This window comes from Drosophila guanche, unplaced genomic scaffold (assembly GCF_900245975.1).
Source record: "Drosophila guanche unplaced genomic scaffold, DGUA_6, whole genome shotgun sequence".
Classification (NCBI taxonomy): Eukaryota; Metazoa; Arthropoda; class Insecta; order Diptera; family Drosophilidae; genus Drosophila; species Drosophila guanche.
Genome location: NW_022995747.1, coordinates 3891133 through 3909798, shown reverse-complemented (window position 1 = coordinate 3909798; position 18666 = coordinate 3891133). Strand labels below are relative to the sequence as shown.

At 46.4% G+C, this 18666-nt stretch overlaps 5 protein-coding genes across 7 annotated transcripts; 2 read left to right on the top strand and 3 right to left on the bottom strand.

Moving 5' to 3' along the window:
* Window positions 1-2072: 2072 nt before the first annotated feature.
* On the bottom strand, window positions 2073-8764 carry LOC117583412. 2 transcript variants are annotated; one of them, XM_034271701.1, is made up of 5 exons: window positions 8416-8764; window positions 4405-4665; window positions 4046-4236; window positions 3894-3962; window positions 2775-2863 (listed from the first exon to the last, which is right to left on the bottom strand). In XM_034271701.1, exons 1-4 carry the CDS (start codon window positions 8451-8453, stop codon window positions 3904-3906), a joined length of 549 nt encoding a protein of 182 aa, XP_034127592.1. In that variant the 5' UTR covers window positions 8454-8764; the 3' UTR covers window positions 2775-2863; window positions 3894-3903. The 2 variants fall into 2 exon arrangements, with proteins under 2 accessions (XP_034127591.1, XP_034127592.1); XM_034271700.1 differs by having other exon boundaries at window positions 2073-2863; window positions 3894-4236; window positions 8416-8761.
* Window positions 6765-8937, top strand: LOC117583411. The gene is made up of 4 exons (XM_034271699.1): window positions 6765-7000; window positions 7067-8017; window positions 8126-8200; window positions 8271-8937. Exons 1-4 carry the CDS (start codon window positions 6885-6887, stop codon window positions 8365-8367), a joined length of 1239 nt encoding a protein of 412 aa, XP_034127590.1. The 5' UTR covers window positions 6765-6884; the 3' UTR covers window positions 8368-8937.
* Window positions 8938-13741: 4804 nt separating this feature from the next.
* On the top strand, window positions 13742-15368 carry LOC117583267 (E3 ubiquitin-protein ligase RING1). Of its 2 annotated transcripts, XM_034271494.1 has the most exons (3): window positions 13742-14328; window positions 14443-15107; window positions 15175-15368. In XM_034271494.1, exons 1-3 carry the CDS (start codon window positions 13818-13820, stop codon window positions 15217-15219), a joined length of 1221 nt encoding a protein of 406 aa, XP_034127385.1. In that variant the 5' UTR covers window positions 13742-13817; the 3' UTR covers window positions 15220-15368. The 2 variants fall into 2 exon arrangements, with proteins under 2 accessions (XP_034127385.1, XP_034127384.1); XM_034271493.1 differs by having other exon boundaries at window positions 13742-15107.
* Window positions 15369-15452: 84 nt separating this feature from the next.
* On the bottom strand, window positions 15453-16312 carry LOC117583268. Its single transcript, XM_034271495.1, has 2 exons — window positions 16201-16312; window positions 15453-16125 (listed from the first exon to the last, which is right to left on the bottom strand). Exons 1-2 carry the CDS (start codon window positions 16219-16221, stop codon window positions 15673-15675), a joined length of 474 nt encoding a protein of 157 aa, XP_034127386.1. The 5' UTR covers window positions 16222-16312; the 3' UTR covers window positions 15453-15672.
* A 320-nt stretch (window positions 16313-16632) lies between these two features.
* Window positions 16633-18169, bottom strand: LOC117583335 (hydroxysteroid dehydrogenase-like protein 2). The gene is made up of 2 exons (XM_034271596.1): window positions 17741-18169; window positions 16633-17663 (listed from the first exon to the last, which is right to left on the bottom strand). Exons 1-2 carry the CDS (start codon window positions 18038-18040, stop codon window positions 16719-16721), a joined length of 1245 nt encoding a protein of 414 aa, XP_034127487.1. The 5' UTR covers window positions 18041-18169; the 3' UTR covers window positions 16633-16718.
* Between the last annotated feature and the right edge of the window lie 497 nt (window positions 18170-18666).

Below are 18666 nucleotides of genomic sequence, written 5' to 3'. Positions count from 1 at the left end.
CACAACCAAAGTTTTACTATATCTTCACCCAAAGAGCGTTAACAAATGTTAAAGTTTCATAATATTTGTGTATATATTAAAACCCCCCTGGTCAATAATGGGCTAACATTGTTGATCGGAAATAAAATTCCTCGATTTTGATATTCTTCTTAAAATTATAAGCAAGCTAAGACTCTTAGCACTAAAACTATATTTTTTTCCGTTTGACTAACAAATTCTTCACAAGCTTGGCTAGTTTTTATGACTTGCTTTTGTTGGATTGTTTACAAAATAAGGTTCAGACCATACAAGATCCTGCTGCCTATGTTTCTTTATGCGAGGGAAATGTGAATTTCTATAGAGCAAGGGAAATCTCTGGTTTTGAAATGTGGTTTCTTGATATTTGCGGAATTAATCGTGTCAAAACTATTACTTTAATTCAGATTTTCGTAATTAAAAGTAAATATAAGTGAGCCTGACTGAAATGAAATCAGAGCTGGCGCCAAACAATCGGTTAAGTGAGATGTTGTATGTATGTGGTAACTCTGGCAACTTGTCAAACAAAATCGCCAGGTGGCGTGTAATTACCACAGCCGTTACGCTTGAACATCAATTTGAATCAAGCATTAAGATTAAGTCATCTTATTATCTCAAACACAGCGCATCTGCCTTGGACAGGAGTCGAGCTGCTGCCAAACAGGTACGTTATGTAAATACAATTAGCTGAGTTGTTGGTTTAATTAGTTAGAAATTCGGAATTACATAATTACAATCAAGATTGCGTGAAGAACGAGTTCTGCGGATCAACTTCTGAGTGTGTGTGCTCCGCACGCAAACGACTGCGCCCCGCAGTAGATCTTGTTGTCGTACATATCGTGGTCTCGGTTTGGTTTCGCTGTGCTGTGGCTAGGACTTGGTCGAGGCAACAGTTTGAGATAATTATTTTGATATGACAGGCGGAAATGGCGTTAACATGCTGCAACTTGTGGCTCCGACTGCGATTCTGCGACTGTGCCACTTGTCCGTACTTTTGGCTTATGGAATGGGAATGGCACATTTAGACAAACGAATGTTATCCGACATTTGATTGCGGTAACTGTTATCCGCACTGTTACCGCCTGCTAGGGGCCAACAAAGCAATTTGCATTGATGATGGCCATAAAAAATCAATGCCCAGCCTCAGGAACACAGCCTCTGTTCTGACCCTATCCCTGACGCCTGGAACGTTACTGGCGTCCTCGCGGCTTTCGACAGGCAGTCATCAGTTGACGGCATTTGTCATAAAAGTGATTTATGTATGTTTCATTCTTTGTGGCACAACTACAAGTCATTAAATCTACTTAAGCCGCGCACTCAATACGACAGAGACAGAGCCCCGACTCTCGCGTATGTACGCATTCTGATGGGGATAGATACGGGTGAAAAGTTCAACGTACGTGAGTCAGCAGACGCAGGAAGGCAGGCATAAGCCGCGAAAACAATTATGCGCCAAAAAAAACCAAGAAAAAGAAACGAACACAAAAATATATGGGAAATTAAGTAAAGAGAAGAAAAGCCAAACAACATTATTTATGCGGCAGTTGAAGTGAAGGTGTGCGCCATCTCCCATTAAATCTGCGACTTTTTGTCGCTGCCAAGATTATTATTCTTGTTACTTATTACGAACTGGGCGCTGGGCTTATAAATATGTACATATGTATTTATGTGTGTATTTTGAATCTGCCAAATGAGATATGGCGCATGCGCACGATCGCCTCGCTTCCGTTTTGATTTCGCCCCAGTGCAGATCTTTCTCATAGTAGAGCGACCTGGCTTATGGCTTAAATAATTAGCCGAACATTTTCAGACGACTGACTGCTCAAGAGCTGTTTCGTTCGTTCTTCGCAGTCGCCAAATAATTTGCCAGACACTTGCCCCACCTTCTTGGCTCACTTTTACCTTAGTCAAAGTCAACAAACTGAAGCAGAAAACAGAGCCAAGAGACCAGACAGCAGACAGCAGACAGAACCGCCTCTTTGTCGCTTCTTTGTCTGACTTCGTTTAGGAGTGGAGTGGAGTGGAGGAGAAGAAGCAGTAAGAACGTCTTTAATGCATTTAAAAATCAGTCAATATTTATTTATCCAAAACAAAATCGTACATGCACTTAAACCTAGCGTTGATATTTGTTGTTTTTGCCATAATTTATTGCTTTCCGCAGTTGCTTAGGCTAAAATGCAGTTCGAAATGGTCCCCGTTCTCCTCCCTCCTCCACGGATAAATGTGGCGATGCAGAGAGGAACCATGGGCCATTCCGTGGCTGTTATTGTATTCTTTGCGTTTATAAAAATAGATTTCACACACACCCAACTGTTGGACAGTAAGTGCGGTCGAGTATTATGTATGCAGGGATTGCGACATGTGCAATCCGAGTCGAAACTGGACGGAAGTGTTCTAAAGTAGAAGTAGAAGTTGTGTTATGGAATAGGAATAGATCCGCCTATGGGCTATGCTGATTAGATTATGATATGATGTTGTGATAGAACTGCGGCTTGCTCTGGTGCTCCTTGATGACATAGAAACCCTTGGGCTTGCCATTGCCGGCAAAGTACTTGTGGAAACTCTGCTTGCTGACCGCCTGCGAGGGCGCGTAGTATGTGGGCGACTTGGGCTTGAGGGACTTCTTGTACTTGGACTTGCCGCTGCTGGTGGTGATAGATTTCTCGATGGTCTCATTTTCCCAGGGCTTGCGCCAGGTGGGTATCTTCTCGATGTCCAGCAGCCGGTTACGGTCCGACGCCGAGACGTGGGCAAAGTGAGGCTTCTTCTGCAGCGCCTGCTTCAGCACCGGCAGGTTCCAGTGGTAGATGCGACCCGGCCGACCGTTCGAGCTGAAGGGAAATGAGACCTGCAATTGAAAAACGCACTCTGATTAGACAACATTACTCGTGGACTGGACTGGATGGAGACTGTCATCCCATAAATCAGCTCTGGACACGGACTGCGGCCGGTGCTGCCTGGCGTCTATATTAGTCTCCACATTGATGATCAGTGGCTAGTGGCTGGTGGGACTGACTCTAACAAATTGCATTTTTAATTGAGGCTCGGAGTTGGTTAATGGCTTGCATATTAATTTCTGGTTCATGTGGCATCCCTCCAAGGAGCCAGGAGGGTCGTGAGAGCGTAATAATATTCGTGCCACTGCACTGGCTGGATTCTGATGCCTGTTCTCTGTCCTGTCCCACATCCATTGACATTGACACTTGCCGCATTAATTCTGAGCACACAGCAACAACCCAAAGGCAATGTATTACAACTGGGAATGTTGCAACTTGCCAGCGTTGCTTGCCACGCACTTGCTCGACTGGGGGATACCTGGGCTGACAGCTGACAGGGGGCAGAACCCTCTGCCCCCAATGCTATTTATAGGCCTGCCCAAGATACCCATTTTGGGAATACAAAAACAAAACAAAATGATGTGGAACTTGCAAGTTGCAGTTGTAGCTTGTCCTATGTCGGTCGCACATCATCAGCAGCTCGGCAGCTCAGCAGCTGAAGTCCAACTTTAGACTTGGTTTTACTTGCAAGTATTTCCCCGTCTATATGGGTGACTACCATGACTGCCGCAGCAACGGTCGTCTCCCATGTCGCTCTGTTGCCATCGGCCCAAATGGGTAATCCATTTTCTGCTTCTCTCTTTCGACATCTTCTTTGGCTTCTCTCTGTCTCGCTTTTGCAATTTGTTTTATGCGCATGCGCGGCCGATGTTTATCACCAGTTGCCCAGAACCAGAGTCAGAACCCAGAAACCCCCAAGCCACAGCAAAGCAAACCAAACCCCATACATCGAGCCAGTTCTGGCCAGGGGGGAGACGCAAGTGCGAGTGCATTGCTGGCATTGTGTGTGTCTATGGTGTAACCTAATGGAATCCCGTTTACCTTTTTCCCGTTAGCTTTCAACGCCGACGCCTCCGTTGCGGTTGCTGCTGCTGCTGCTGCTGCTGCTGCGGTTGCTTGTGTGGCTGATCTTCTCGAGGCTGCTGCTGCTGCTGCTGTCGCTTCCATCTTGCTGGGTGCGTTGCCTTTTTGGCTGCTGCTGGCCATTTCTGGTGCTGCATTCTGTACGGCATTGGCATTGGGTCCTGCATAGTAGTGCATATTTGGCGGCAATTTGATGATGAACATGTGTGAGTCATCGCGCGAGGCATGGCGTCGTGACTCAACGGCCAAACGTTTCCGGTTGTGGCTGTTGGGAGCCTTCACCTTCATAAAGCCCATTTGGCTGCAACAATGTGCAAAAAGAGAAGGAGAAATGCAGAGGGTGGGGAGTTTTCCATGAATATTTCATTATGTTATTTATGGCTCTAGTGTTGGGGGCACAAACAGTGCCTTAATTAAGCCCAAAATAAGAGGCGTGCACCGCCACATCACACCCCTCCGCTCTACTCACCCTAGGAGCTTCTTGTTCAGGCCATGTGCGCTTCTGGACAGCTGCTTCTTCGGCTGCTGCTTGGTGCCTGCCACTCCAGTCACTCCTTGCTGCAGTTGCAGTTGCAGCGTCTGCTGGTGTTTGTCCTGCTGCCTCTTGAGCTTGTGCATGTGTGCCACATCCTTGTGTGCCAGCAGTGTGGCAGATGCTCCCACCGAACGACTACTACTACTGCTGCTGCTGCCCTGAGCCGCGGCAGCTAGACAAACGAGACACCAGAATCTGAACAGAAAAGAACAGATGCGAAATGATATGAAATTGCTTTTATGGTTTTCGTTTTATACGCTGGCATTATTTGTTGTTGTTGTTGTGTTTTATGTGCGAAATTCTAGAGGGGATTAGGCTCCATGCGGTTTTGATTGGACCCTGCTGACCATGGCACCAGGCACCCCATGTACCTGCAGCTACTGGCTCCCAACTCCCAGCTCCTTGCTCCTTAACCAGGGTTCAGGGTCAATCAGTCGGCAAATGGCGGCAGGCTTTCAGGTCTTCATTATGTGCCCTTATTTTATTTTTATTATTTTAGTTCTTATTTTAGTTGTCGAGGGGTAAAGTGTAACCCAAGAGATGACTTTAAATAGTGAGGGGTCCGCCCTCTTTGAAATTTTACACCTTCGGACGCATGGACAGAGTCCACTCCTCTCTCTCTCTCTCTCTCTCTCTCTCTCTGCCGTTCTGTTTGCTCTTGTGTCAGTGTCAAGTAATGATACCAGCAGCACGGAAGAAAGCGAACAACAAAGCAGATAAAAATGCAAATAAGCACGTACAATTACAGCACACGAGTGAGCGAGCAGGAAACAAGACAGCAAGAGAGAGAGAGAGAGAGAGAGAGAGGGAGGGAGGAAGAGGGAAAGGCGATCATAGACTAAAGAAAAATGCACTGCGGTTGGGGCTGTAGCTGGGCTGAGAAATGGGAAACCCATGAAGGCGTGAGAGCATTAGATGAAATTCCAAGTTCCTAACCATCTCCCAGGGTGTTCCAATCACTGATACGCGGCGAGGGCTTGCTTGGGTGGGATAGTATATCATAGTTTAATGCACTGGGAGAAACTCCTGGACTGTAGCCTAAAAAGAGCCCCTAAAATATAGGTACATTTAAGAGTACATTGCAAAACAGAAGCAGATATATCCATAAGAAAGAGTCTCGAAATATGCCGTGTTATTCCGTGTATAAATTTATTCTCAGTGTACATATTTGTCTCAGTGTACGCCTAACAGCACTCCATGGCATGGCGAGACTTAGGCCAACTGTTCTGTTCCCATAGAACCCCCGAGAGCGCCTCTTAGCAGAGGGAGACAAAGATTTCTGCTCATTGGCTACTTTGTCAAGTGAAATGTTATTGACCGACTAAGCAGCTGGGGCTGGGGGTTCTGCTAGTTTTTTTAGGGCTATCTACAATAGGCCTCTTGGCGGTCTCTGGTCGACACAAATTATAATGGAAATTGGCCAGGTTTTATGCAATAAATGTAACCGAAGGCCACAAGACGTGCATAGCATTCTGAACTGAGCCTCCACTCCGCATAATGCATGCAAAGAGGAGCCTTAGAAGGAGAAGCTGCATAAATTCCGAGGCACACACACAAAGGAAGCCATGCCTCTGGGCGGGATTAGAGACACACTGATGGATGGTCGGGTCGGTACGGGTTGGGCCTTGCCATGCCATGCAGATGCGCCTCCACCAATCGATGTTTTGTATGTTTAGTGCGTGGATTGCACAAATCCAATCGAAAGGCGCTCAAATCAACACGTATTTAGCAGTGCCCAGTCCGAGATGCATCCCCAGACCCAGACCCAGACCCAGACCCAGCTCCAACTCCAACTCCGAAAACACCCGAGGCAGGGACTCAAACTCCTACTGAGACTCCTGCCACATGGCCTTTGTATCCTCTGTGTGTCTGTGTTGTGGTTTTTGTGGCCATTTTCATGTTAACTTCGAATTGATAAATTGCAGAATAAGTGAATGCATTTTTGTTGCTGCTGCTGCTGCTGTCGCTTCTGCTGTTGTCCTGCCTCCATCCGTACCCATCCAGGGTGCAACATATGCGGCATTTTTGAATTATTAATGAATCGCCAAGCACAAAGGAGCCCGCAAGCCATACTACACACACACAAAAACAGCAGGAACAGCATGGCTCATACCGACCATGGCAAGGGCAGACATGGTGGGGATTGGGCGGGGAAAACGATGCACAGATTGCGTGTTGGATATTTAAAGACAAATTTCAAAACATCACAAAAGGGTTTCGTGTGAAAATTCGATACCCAGTAGGTTGTTTGTTAGAATTCCCTGAATTCATCCATCCACATATCATTATAGCCCCACCACACTTGTATTTATAACTGGAATAAATCCGCCAAGACCCTAATATTATTTTATTATTTGTACCTCTTTTTGTTGTTGTCAAAATTGCCAAGTTTTAGACGACACCAAAGCGATACCATGGGAGGCAATTTGAATCTAAAAATTGATCTGCAGAAGCTGGTGGCAAGGTCCATGGCTGAGGGTCCACGCGGCAGTCATCGTGGCCAGTGGCGGCTGCAGTGCGGCAAAGTGAGGTGAGTGAGGGGTGGGAGCATCATTTTACACTGCTGTTAATAAGCACCTCTTCCCCTCCCTCTCAGATATGCTGTACATTATGCACTGTTGAATGGTTTGCTCACAATTTTACACCTACGAAGGCGGCGTTGCACTCTCAGCAGGAAGAGTCGCATTGCAAAGCGTCTGCGGCGTATGAAGAAGCTGAAGAAACCACAAAAGTTGACCCTGGTGAGTAGCGGCACACAAACGGTTGGGTCTAGGACAATCAAGAAGTCCAAAGGCAGCCAAACCCCAGAGTCTGTGTTGAGTCAAGACAGCAAGTCCAGGCAAACTCTTGGAACGCTTCTGGATAACACTGGCAGTCAAACCTCTGACCCAATAATATACCAAGACACCAAAGCCAGCCAAAGCCCAGAGTCGCCAAGGATGCAGATGGCCAAGGCCAGCCAAACATCTCCGCGTCGAAGGGAGAACAGAACTGTGGATGTGGACACGATGGATCTCACTCTGAGCTACTCCAGGCATCAGCAGACACTAAATCCCAAGCGCAAGTCCATTGGCAGTCAGGGAGAGTCTGCCATTTGCCATAACCGATCCACGCAAGTGATGACCAGCACAGGGAACAAAGGCAGTCAGACAACCATTGACATCTGCTCTACGGGCAGGCAGACAGTGCGGGGAACCGATTGTGTGGCAGTGCAGACCACGGATGACAGGGAAACCCTGCACACCCAGACCGAGGAAAATGAAGTGTTGCAGCTGGATGCCTTGAACATAATCCAGAAGCACTTTCAATGCCTCAGAGATCTCATCGAAAACAAGCTGATCCAGAGCATCAATAAGCTGGTGGAGATCATGCTAGTGGAGTGGATGGCATTACGATTAGCAGCCGATCGGCCCGGAGAGGCGTTAATAGAGGCACGGAACACACCCAAGGCGGCAGCGGGCGAACAGATCGGAGATGCACTTACCCTGCAGGAGGAGCATCGCCAGGAAAAGGCGGAAAAGACGAAGGCCAAAAGAAAATCGAAAAGGTATTTAACGACTGTTTACACTTGATTTTAAGCTCCCCAACGCTGCTCATTCAATAATCATAACCATAAAAGTTGCTGCAATCAACCGAACTCCCATTTTGCTCTTAGGTGTGCCTCTGGCAGGAAGCGTGGCTATACGAAGAGGCTACACTGCAACATGCCGCGGCATTGGATGACCATCGAGTAGGTGACTCAGAGGCGACACAGCCGAACACACACTAATCCATGGATTTGCTCTCTGCCCTAACTCCAGCACACAGACCGATGACTTGAAGGAGCTCGAGACGACGAAGGTCGACGCATTCACCCAGACCGAGAAGAAGCGGCGTGGCTGGTGGAAGTTTCTTTAAAACTAAAAAGGAAACTGCCGGACCCCACTCCTGACATCCGAGACTTACCCGAGCAGCCATCCCGCCGCATATGTCGTCCTCCCCATTGTTGCACTCAAATCTCTCGCGTTTTACTTCTTCTTTAGTTTTTTTGTGTGTTTGTTTGTTTTGGCACTTTTTGTTCTGTTTGCAAGTTAACTCAGAGACGACTCCCGAACTGTGTGTGGTGGGGGCTGTGGCGCCAAACGGCTGGCCAATGCATCTATGTGAATCGCGTGAGTAACGACTGCAGCTTCGGGATGTGGAATCCAGGACAGGACCGGGACCCGTATGATGTATGGCCAAAGAGTTCGCAAATAAACCCGCAGACACGTCCGCACACGATAAAATCTCGCAAAAGACTGAATGGACGAGGCCGGCCAACGTTGCCGAAGCCACCTCTGCTCCCTGGATAAAGTTGGGTATTTCAGCTTTGTGGTGGCTTGTGGCGGCTCGTGGCGTCTCTTGGCTTGTGGCAGTGACTAAACTTGTTTGGTTAAACCAATTGTGGGCGACGCTTTCTCAGCTGAATATCCACTGAATAGTATTTCTTTGAATTAAAATTAAAATTCAATTTAAAAGTGTTTTGTGTAAGTGTAAACTTTAAAAAAAGAATTAGAATTTATCAAGAAAAATGTTTTATTAATTTGTTGTCTCTTTTGGGTAATCAAATCTTCAAATCAAAAGTTTTAAATAAACTTTTCAACATATTCTTCATTGATATTATACACATATTTTATTTATTATTCAAATCAGTCGAAAGTTACAACGCAAAAATGTTTATCCCTGTAAATTCCAACCTTAGTTAGTCTTAATTAACAAACAATTATAATGTGTAGAGCCCATAACCCACCTTCTAATATCCAAGTTTGGCTTCCTAAAACTTCTTCATCGTTTCGCGTATTTAAAGGGCACTTATTAGTCGTTATGTCCATGGCACCTTTATGGCATTTTCTTTCTTCTTTACCTTTGGGTTCGTGGAGTGGCTTCGACTGCGACTTTGACTTCGACTTGGTCTTGAGCAGAGTTCGGCTTTTTGTTTACGTTCCCGTTCCCGTTCCCGTTCCGTTCTCCCGCCGTCGGTATTTTGCATACCACAAACAACAACAACAGCAACAAAAGTCACGCTTAACGACTGTGACGTCGTCGCGACTTGGCCTGGCCCAGACCCTCTCTGCTCCCCTCTATATCCCATTCCGCTGAGTCGGGATCGGGGCCGGCTTCTAAAGCCAAACCAAATAATAAACATGCAAGTGCCGCATGGCGTGGCATAGAAAAGTCGGGAAAATTCGGGGTGTGACTGCCAGAGACATCTTTGACAGGGGCATCGCGGATGGGGTGGTAGGGGAACGGGCAACCCAGAGACACGGAATCCGCAGGAGTAGCCTCGACAGTCACTTGTTAGCTGATTGATTGTTATCCTGGCCATGGGAAACGCCTCCCTCGAAAAAAGGGGTTGCAGTTTAATTGAGATTTATTTATGGTACGAGAGTTTTTTTGCAAAGACAAAAGATTTGTGGTCCTCATCCAGGTTTCCCATACCCACTCCCAACTTCAGTGCCCGCTCCCAGGCTCACATCAACAGCCACGTCCATAATAACGAGCAAACAATGCGCAACGTTCCTGTGTTCTGGCAATATTTGGACAGTGGGCAATTGAAGAACTCCAATTGTGTTGCTGCTGTTGTTGTTACTGTGTTGGGAATACCCTATAAAACGGATGGTATGGACTGTGCAACTGACTGTGAGTCTGTCATGCAGATAGCAACCAATTTAGATTCCAGCATACTTTCTCTCGTTGCTACTCGAGCACCCGTTCCCTCAGCCATTCTGCATCCTTCAAGGGTATCTAATGCTTCGGCCCACAGAGCTATCCTTTCGCTCTTGTTATCGTCAATGTTGCTGTTGCTTTGCGGTGGCCAGGCACTTCAGCTGCAGGCGTACAAAGAGTTGGCCAACGGCTTGGTTTGGGTTGAAAATTGGGCGGACGCCGCCTGCTTGTTATTGTCAATTGTTGGCTATGAGTGGCAGTGGCAGTGGCAGTGGCAGTGGCTGAGCTGCTGCTGTTGTTGGACAAGTTAACAGATTGCAATTGCAGTTGATGTGCGAGTATATGTGCCTGTGAGTTTGCCTCTTCCTCTGTGCATGTGTGTGTGGGTGACATTCTAACTGTCTGTTCCATGGCCTGGAATGTCCGTTGCGCTCTAACCCCAAAAAGCGCGTACCCCGTTCGGTTACCGTTCAGTTTCATTGATTTTGGACTACGATTTTGAGTTGGAGGCTAAGTGGCATGTTGCAGTCTACTCATACAGCAATTTGGGGCAGGGCAAAGGGGCTGGTGCTGGGGCTGCAATCTGGCATGCTTACTGCTTTAAGTGCCCGGAGAGCCAACCCCATGCCAATCCGAATCCCAATCCCAATCTTAGTCCCAGGCCCACTTCCAAGTACACGCCCCCTTTATGTTCAGGTCGTTAAGCCCAATTAGGCAACGTTAGAGTTACGCTTTAGCTTCGTTCTACATATATAATGGTGGAGTGCTTCATTGCTAAACTTTCACTTGAACTCCTGGGACAATCGCTGACAATGTGCAGACTTTTAAAAAGAGAAGAACAGAAAACCTCAACTAAAATGGCGCAGACAACAAAAGCAACAGCAAAATGGCGTTTGCTTCCTTCCGGTCTAGCGCCAAATGATTGAGTTGGGATGCTGGAACACACACACGAAAAAAGAGCAGTCCCCCAGCAGTCATCCCTCTACCCCACTCCGCTCCACAGCACGCGCGATGGAAAATCGAATAAAGAGAATTTCGTTTTGGCTGCCAGACGACGACGACTGTTCATAAAGCTGCCATAAAAAAGCATGTCGAAAGCCAATCATTTCCCAGAAGTACCTGACTTGTACTTGCAAATTTTTACAAGAGTCTGCCAATGATTAATGTCAATAGATGCCGGCAAGTGCCTGCAAAATGCTGAAATCATTGAAGAAAGCTTGAAAGGAGACATGGAGAGAGAGAGAGAGAGAGAGAGAGAGAGCCACAGAGGAGGGGCTATGTGGGTCGTGAACCTGCACGTACCCCCAACCGAATAGAATTGAGGACAGCAGCAGCAGCAGCATCTATGGAAACAGCAACTGCCATGGGCCGCATCTATGATCCGCTAACGTCGTGTGGGAGCAGAAGTTCAACTGGTGCTGTTGGTCTGGTCAAGTGATCAACTGTGCAGCGGAGGATAACCTCGATAAGTTGAAAATTGCCTAGGCCAGACCAGACTCCGTAGAGGCTGCAATTATGAGGCTGCTGCTGCCATGAGGCAGTAATTTGGTGGTGAGCGAAAATCGGGGCACACCTCCACGGGCCCCACGATAATTAGCCGCACCGCCCGATCTAATGAGGAATTTGAAAGTGGCGACGCCTTCAAATAGCTCCTTGCTCCTGAAACTGCAGCACACCCCGTGTGATATGACAAATTGTAGTCATGCCAGGCAGGTCCGTCCAGCAATTTCACCGCTTACTCTGTCGGCAGTCGGCGGCCTTTTCCTAAGGTCTCTGTTAGTGCCACGTCACTCGATGGGCGAACGCGCATGCGCAACCAATGTGACAGGCAGGTGAGTGGGACGCGGCGGTAATCGCGCTTGAGTGACGAACTGGCATCGCCATGCAAAGCCAGGAAAAACCTTTGGCTGGGAAAATCGAGTCTCGAGGTTTGAGCTCTGGAGCACGCGATTCAAAAACTAATGGACTACCCGGCTACAGGCTACCGCTCGAGGGTCATTGTCATCGCATGCAGACCTCAACAGCCATGCGGTTGTCAATTTCGCATGGCGGCTCGGCTGCAGCGGCTACGGCGACGGCGGCGAGTCTCTAATTCAATTAACAGTCAACTCGACTTGATGCATTCTCGGCCCCACACACAGCCACCAAGACACCAAGACACCAAACAACTGGTGAATTCCTGGTGACGGGCGACTGCAATTTAGGTAACGGCAATTCTGCATTTAAGCCATATTTGGCGGGTTCTGGTAAGTGTCTCAGTCTCCGTCCCCTCATCCCCCTCCTCATCCAGTTAACGTGATTGACAGCCGCAAGAAATCTCGTGGAAATTGAGGTGTTGACGTATTGTCAACCGAAAAGGATTTGGCAGACTAATGCCAAACAGTGGAGCCTCATGTGTTGCGAAAACCCGATCAAGATCAGGGGATTCAATAAGAAAAATACTTTAAATGTTTGAAACATGTTCTCCCTGTTTTGAGAGAAAGATTGTGGAGGCAGGAGGCGTAATATTAAGTATATTTAATATTGTCACTATATTTTTTTTTTTTTGAGGTTTTAAGTTACCGCTCTACCATTGGGTAGGGGGGAATTATTTGGCCACCCGCCTTTACAAGGGGGAAATCGCCACGTCGAAATATGTAACTTGTTACAGCTTTGCTCCAATCCTTACCTGGCGTAGAGGTTATGTTCTCCAATATTGTCACAATAGTTTTCAAGTTTGCGAATTTCTAATTTTAGTGGCTCCCTCTATGTCTTGGGACACTAAATATCAACAGAGACATCTAGACGCCAAATCATCCATGAATACCGATACCGATATTTGAGAATGTATGTAAGTGTTTTAACCTTACCTTAAAATCAATCCAATGTAATGATGAAATGTACTCAATATTTTGGAGAATTGAATTATGATTCGAGTAAAACTACAGTTTTAAAGCTAAGACGGTAATATCAGATGGTAATATTACTTTAACCTTACTTTAAAATCATCCCAATAAGGGCAAGTGATGAAATTTAACCAATATTGTACCCAAATTGTAAAATATAAGGTCATAAGGTATACATTCCAATAAAAAAGGAGTATTTAAAATAAGCCAATTTTATTCTTCATACGGACTAGATTATTTTTTCAGTGTTCATATTGTTTTCCATCTAGTAATTTCAAAAATAACATCGAGGAATAACTTTTAAGAATTGAGTTATTTACGGTATATTTTTAAAATGTGAAGACATATTTCGGTATATTTTTTAAGAACGGCCGGTAAATTATATCGATACTTCCACGGTCACACTGCTGCAGCAATTAGGGATGTCAACTATTTAAAAAATATCATATCTGTGATATATTTTTTTTCAAAATGATAAGGTAGATATCATTATATCAAAATGCAAATGTACCGAGCGCAAATAAATAGTTCCCATAAAGAAAACAGAAACCGTTACAGTTACCGAACATAAAATGTCAAAAAATATCACTAAAAAGTATCAACATATTGATATTTTCGCAAATATGATATCACGATATAAATATATTTGTACTTTAAAAAATATCGATATATTAATATATTTGACAACCCTAGTAAAAGTTACAAAAAAGAAAAACGAAGCGAAAATATCTGGAAAAAAGAAAATATAATTGAAAAAGCCTCATAATTGGTGTAAAAATGACATCGTTGGATCCGGCGCCAAACAAGACATGGGAACTGTCCCTTTACGAGCTGCAGCGCAAGCCGCAGGACATAATCACAGACAGCACGGAGATTGCAGTTTCCCCCCGGAGTCTGCACAGCGAGCTAATGTGCCCCATTTGTTTGGACATGCTGAAGAAGACAATGACTACTAAGGAGTGCTTGCACCGCTTCTGCTCGGACTGCATTGTGACTGCACTGCGGTCTGGAAACAAGGAGTGCCCAACATGCCGGAAGAAGCTCGTCTCCAAGCGCTCCTTGCGGGCCGATCCAAACTTTGATTTGCTCATCTCGAAGATCTATCCCAGTCGTGAGGAGTACGAGGCCATTCAGGAGAAAGTGATGGCGAAGTTCAATCAAACACAGTCCCAGCAGGCCTTGGTCAACTCCATTAACGAGGGCATCAAGCTGCAGTCTCAAAATCGACCACAGCGCTTCCGCACCAAGGGCAGCGGAGGAGCCGGTGGAGGAGGAGGAGGTGGCAATGGTAATGGTAATGGTGGTACTGTTGGTGGTGGTGGTGCCAGCGGTGTTGGGGGTAACGCTGTTGGGTCTGGCGTTGGTCGCAATGCCTCTAATCAATTAAATGTCCACGATACAGCGTCCAATGATAGCAACAGCAACACGAACAGCACCGACCGCGATAATCGAGATCCCGGACAGTCTGCAACTTCGGTAACATCGGCCAATAATACCAGCACCTCGACTGTGGCGTCAGTCACGACACCGGCCCCTACTGGAGCCAGCACATCGGCGACCCGCATGCAGGTTGAAGATGGCTCGAATCCTCCCTCGGTGCGGAGCACACCATCGCCAGTTCCATCAAATTCGAGCAGTTCCAAGCCTAAGCGGGCCATGTCGGTGCTGACCTCGGAGCGGTCCGAAGAGTCCGAGTCGGACTCTCAGATGGATTGTCGCACAGAGGGCGATTCCATCGACACGGAGGGCGAGGGCACCGGCGAGCTGGGCATCAATGATGAAATCGAACTGGTCTTCAAGCCGCATCCCACAGAGATGTCTGCAGATAACCAACTGATTAGGGCGCTCAAGGAAAACTGCGTGCGGTACATCAAGACCACAGCCAATGCGACTGTGGATCATCTCAGCAAGTATCTGGCCATGCGCCTCACCCTTGACCTGGGCGCCGATCTGCCGGAAGCGTGCCGCCTGCTCAACTTTTGCATCTATGTCGCTCCCCAGCCACAGCAGTTAGTAATTTTGAACGGGAACCAGACGTTGCACCAGGTCAACGATAAGTTCTGGAAGGTAAGTAAACAATCAACCCAACGGATGAACCTTGCTAATCTACTTCCTTCTTCGTCCTAAATTTCAGGTCAACAAGCCCATGGAAATGTATTACTCATGGAAGAAAACCTAAGAGGGAATACTCTAATATAACTTTAGCATTAAGTGGTTTATTTCTAAATTGGAAATAAACAGTTTTGTAGCCATAGTGCTTAACAGGAAACATAAAACATTAACATAAAAATAATAACTAAATAAAAATACATTTACTCATAAGTCAAAGAGTGATCTGTTCGTTGTTGCATTTGTGATGTGAATTAATGTTTTAGCTAGCACTTCATCAAGTCACAATTGCATTGGTTATTCTTATCGCTGACGTGGAATTCGATTCGGTTCGTTGCACGGAGACTATAGATGTGGGACTTAAGATTAGTGTGAAGAATGTGGAGGGCATAAAGGCACTGCTAAGTTCAAAGACGACGAGGTTTAGTGCGGTTATAGAAGGTACCATCTTGACTTTGGTATGTGTATATAGTAGCATGAACACAAAGAGCACCAACTGTTGCTTGGGGATTTCCCAGATATATCATTTTGGGATTCGGCGCAGCTTGTCCCGTATGGCGTCGCGGAATTCTCGGAAGTCGCCGCTGGCCTCAATCTCGTTGCGGCATTTGCTCTGTATACGATAAAGGCCGAGACTTATGTCTGTACGTTGACCGCTGAGCATGCGTTTGGACAGGTCCTGCTCCAAGTCGCGGGGAAGCCCCAGATCACAGAGTTCGTCCACTTCATCCTGGGTAAAAGTTTTTTGCGCCTCCTGCAGAAATTCCGCACACTTTTCGTATATTTCCAAATACTGTTCAGCCTCGTTTTTGTCGCCGGACCGTCTCAGCTCCATGAAGCGGCGCAGCAGCTTTGTGGCCTCGGCATCTAGCAGTGTTTCGTGGACACTGTTTGTCAGCGTGTAGATGCGCTGCACTTCCTCGACGGTCATGTCACTGCATCCGCAGAAGCACTTGATCATTTTTACGACCTTTTCCTGTTTGTTTTGACACGATTAATCACAAATAGTGAGCTTTCTGTCTTTTAATGGCAACTAATAATATATACGTACCTTGTAGGAAGAAGTCGCCATGGCGAAATATTAATTGTATTTGTACCGGTAAGGAATGGGAGATGAGCCTATATAGCAAATGAATCGTAAGAAGAGGCATAACATATGGGAGTGTATATATTAACCCACTTAAGCCCCCTACTTTAAAACAGGTGAACACCTTGAGTTAAGCCGGTGAAAATAAAACTTTTTGTAATTGCTCAATGTGGATACCGCTTATAAATTACTTAAAAAACAGAAAAAATGGGTTAAATTAATTTAAATTGGGAAAAGAAATATCAAATTTCATGATATTCGTTAAATGTTTAAATTCACACTAGTTCAATGGGTTAAATAGACTTAAGGCCTCTTAAAAACAAGGCAGCAGCCTAGCAACAGTCGTGTTTCAAATTTCAAATCTCAATGCAAAGGACATCACTGAAAGACCATAGCTTATAGAATTCAGACTTTATTGCATGCGGGATGTCAGATATAATTGTGAGTAAGAAATAGGAGATATTGAAATGCAATCGAAACTCCTACAACTTTGACTTGAGCGCCTTCATGAGTTTCTCCAACTTGAGAGCCTTCTGGAAATCTCCGCTAATCTTTAGCTTGCCGGTCATGTAGGCTGGTGCCGCCTTCAATTTCCCCGAAAACATATCGAAGAAGTTGTTCGAGTTCATCGTAAGGGTGGAGTCGGGAGTGGTTGGAGGCGTGCCGGAGCCGCAGGAGCCAGTGCCATTTTTCAAGTCCAAGTACCAGATACCCTCCTCAGCACCGCTAATGTTGAACTGGAAGACGGCCTGCGTCTTGGAGACAATCTCGGGGGATAGAAGAGATTCAATCTTCTGGAAGAGTTGCGGTATTTTGCCGTTATCACTTCCTGTAGTGGGAGTGGATGCACCAGCTCCAGCAGGAGCTGCTGTCGGGGCTGTCGCTCCCTTGGCCTCCACAAAGAAGTCAACCATCAGGTTATCAGCATTCTCGGGTACGCAGGCGTATTGCTTGAGATCCTTGATCCCGGCTGCTTCAAGCACTTCATCATCGACAAAGAACTGGCCAGTGAACTGCTTGGGCTCCCTCGACAGAATGGCATACGCCGCATCAGCCATGATCTCGGGCTTGCGCGACCACTGAGCCGATTCGGCACCAGTCAGCATTTCGATGGCAGCAGTCAGAATAGCAGTGCGGGGCCAGAGAGCGTTGACGGCAATGCCATCACCTTTGAGCTCCTCAGCCATTCCCAGCACACACATGGACATGCCGTACTTGGCCATCGTATAGGCCACATGTGGGCCAAACCACTTTGGCAGCATGCTCAGCGGTGGCGAGATGTTGAGTATGTGGGCGTGGTTGCTCTTCTTCAAGTACGGCAGGCACTCCTTGGAAACCAAGAAGGTTCCCCTGGTGTTGATGTTGTGCATAAGGTCGTACCGCTTCATATCTGTGTTGGGTGTGTTGGTCAGGGAGATTGCACTAGCCTGTAAAATGATTAGAAATCGTTAGTTATGGCCTCTGATTGAATAGATAATTGCCGCAGCCTTTTCCCTATACATACATTATTGACGACAATGTCGATGCCCCCGAACTTGGCCACCGCCTCCTGAATGGCGGTACGAACCTGGACCTCGTCGCGCACATCGACAATGCAGGGGTGGGCTCGTCCGCCGGCTTTCTCGATCTCCTCGGCCGCTGAGTAAATGGTGCCGGGCAGCTTTGGATGTGGCTCGGCTGTCTTGGCCGCCACCACAATGTTGGCACCATCACGGGCCGCCTTCAGCGCAATCTCCTTGCCGATTCCTCTTGAGGCTCCCGTTATGAAGAGGGTGCGTCCAGCTAGCTTTCCCGTGTTGATCATGTTGTGTGTGCCAAAGTTTAAACCGTTCGCTTCGAAAAGTAAATACACTGTCACGGTTTCACGTTGAAAAGCAGAGAGAAAGTCCAAAGTGCAATCAGATTTGATCCAACAACAGGTCCAACGACCAAGACTGTGGCGGCAGCAGCATAAAGGTTCGGGCATAGACAACTTGTTGATGAGCTGCCCATGTGTCTCAAATTATCATTTTCTCATTTCGGGATAATACATTTTCAACATTAGTTAACATTCGATATGATCTTATTCCTCTACACCTTAAGTTCAGGCAGTCAGACCATTTAAATAAACTTTATGCACGTATTGGTTTTGTAGGTGAGCGCGTTTTTAGGCGAGCTGAACGCTTAACCCATTTTCCACCAGTGGGAATTACCGAAAAAATACCGACATATTGCGGTAGTCTTACAGGAGTTTAATTTCATAGCTCTTTTTTAGGGCTGCTTTAGTTATACAATATCTCAAAGATGATACACACCTAAATTAAGAAGTGCCCTGTCAGAATCCTATCTTGTAGAAAATTGATTCATCATTCGTGTAAAAATATATGTCAATTACAATATTAAAATCGAGGAATATTATTTTCATCAGTATAGTTTCGGTGGTATTTTCTG

Coding starts and splice junctions, on each gene's coding strand:
- LOC117583335 (XM_034271596.1), bottom strand. CDS start 18,040: ATGATCAACACGGGAAAGCTAGCTGGACGCACCCTCTTCATAACGGGA. Junction 17,664..17,740: donor TCGACATTGTCGTCAATAAT/GTATGTATAGGG, acceptor ATCATTTTACAG/GCTAGTGCAATCTCCCTGAC.
- LOC117583411 (XM_034271699.1), top strand. CDS start 6,885: ATGGGAGGCAATTTGAATCTAAAAATTGATCTGCAGAAGCTGGTGGCA. Junction 7,001..7,066: donor CTGCAGTGCGGCAAAGTGAG/GTGAGTGAGGGG, acceptor CCTCCCTCTCAG/ATATGCTGTACATTATGCAC. Junction 8,018..8,125: donor GCCAAAAGAAAATCGAAAAG/GTATTTAACGAC, acceptor TTTTGCTCTTAG/GTGTGCCTCTGGCAGGAAGC.
- LOC117583268 (XM_034271495.1), bottom strand. CDS start 16,221: ATGGCGACTTCTTCCTACAAG. Junction 16,126..16,200: donor TGGCGACTTCTTCCTACAAG/GTACGTATATAT, acceptor CAAAACAAACAG/GAAAAGGTCGTAAAAATGAT.
- LOC117583412 (XM_034271700.1), bottom strand. CDS start 8,453: ATGGGGAGGACGACATATGCGGCGGGATGGCTGCTCGG. Junction 4,666..8,415: donor GCGGCGGGATGGCTGCTCGG/GTAAGTCTCGGA, acceptor TTTTCTGTTCAG/ATTCTGGTGTCTCGTTTGTC. Junction 2,864..3,893: donor TGAAAGCTAACGGGAAAAAG/GTAAACGGGATT, acceptor TTTCAATTGCAG/GTCTCATTTCCCTTCAGCTC.
- LOC117583267 (XM_034271493.1), top strand. CDS start 13,818: ATGACATCGTTGGATCCGGCGCCAAACAAGACATGGGAACTGTCCCTT. Junction 15,108..15,174: donor TCAACGATAAGTTCTGGAAG/GTAAGTAAACAA, acceptor CCTAAATTTCAG/GTCAACAAGCCCATGGAAAT.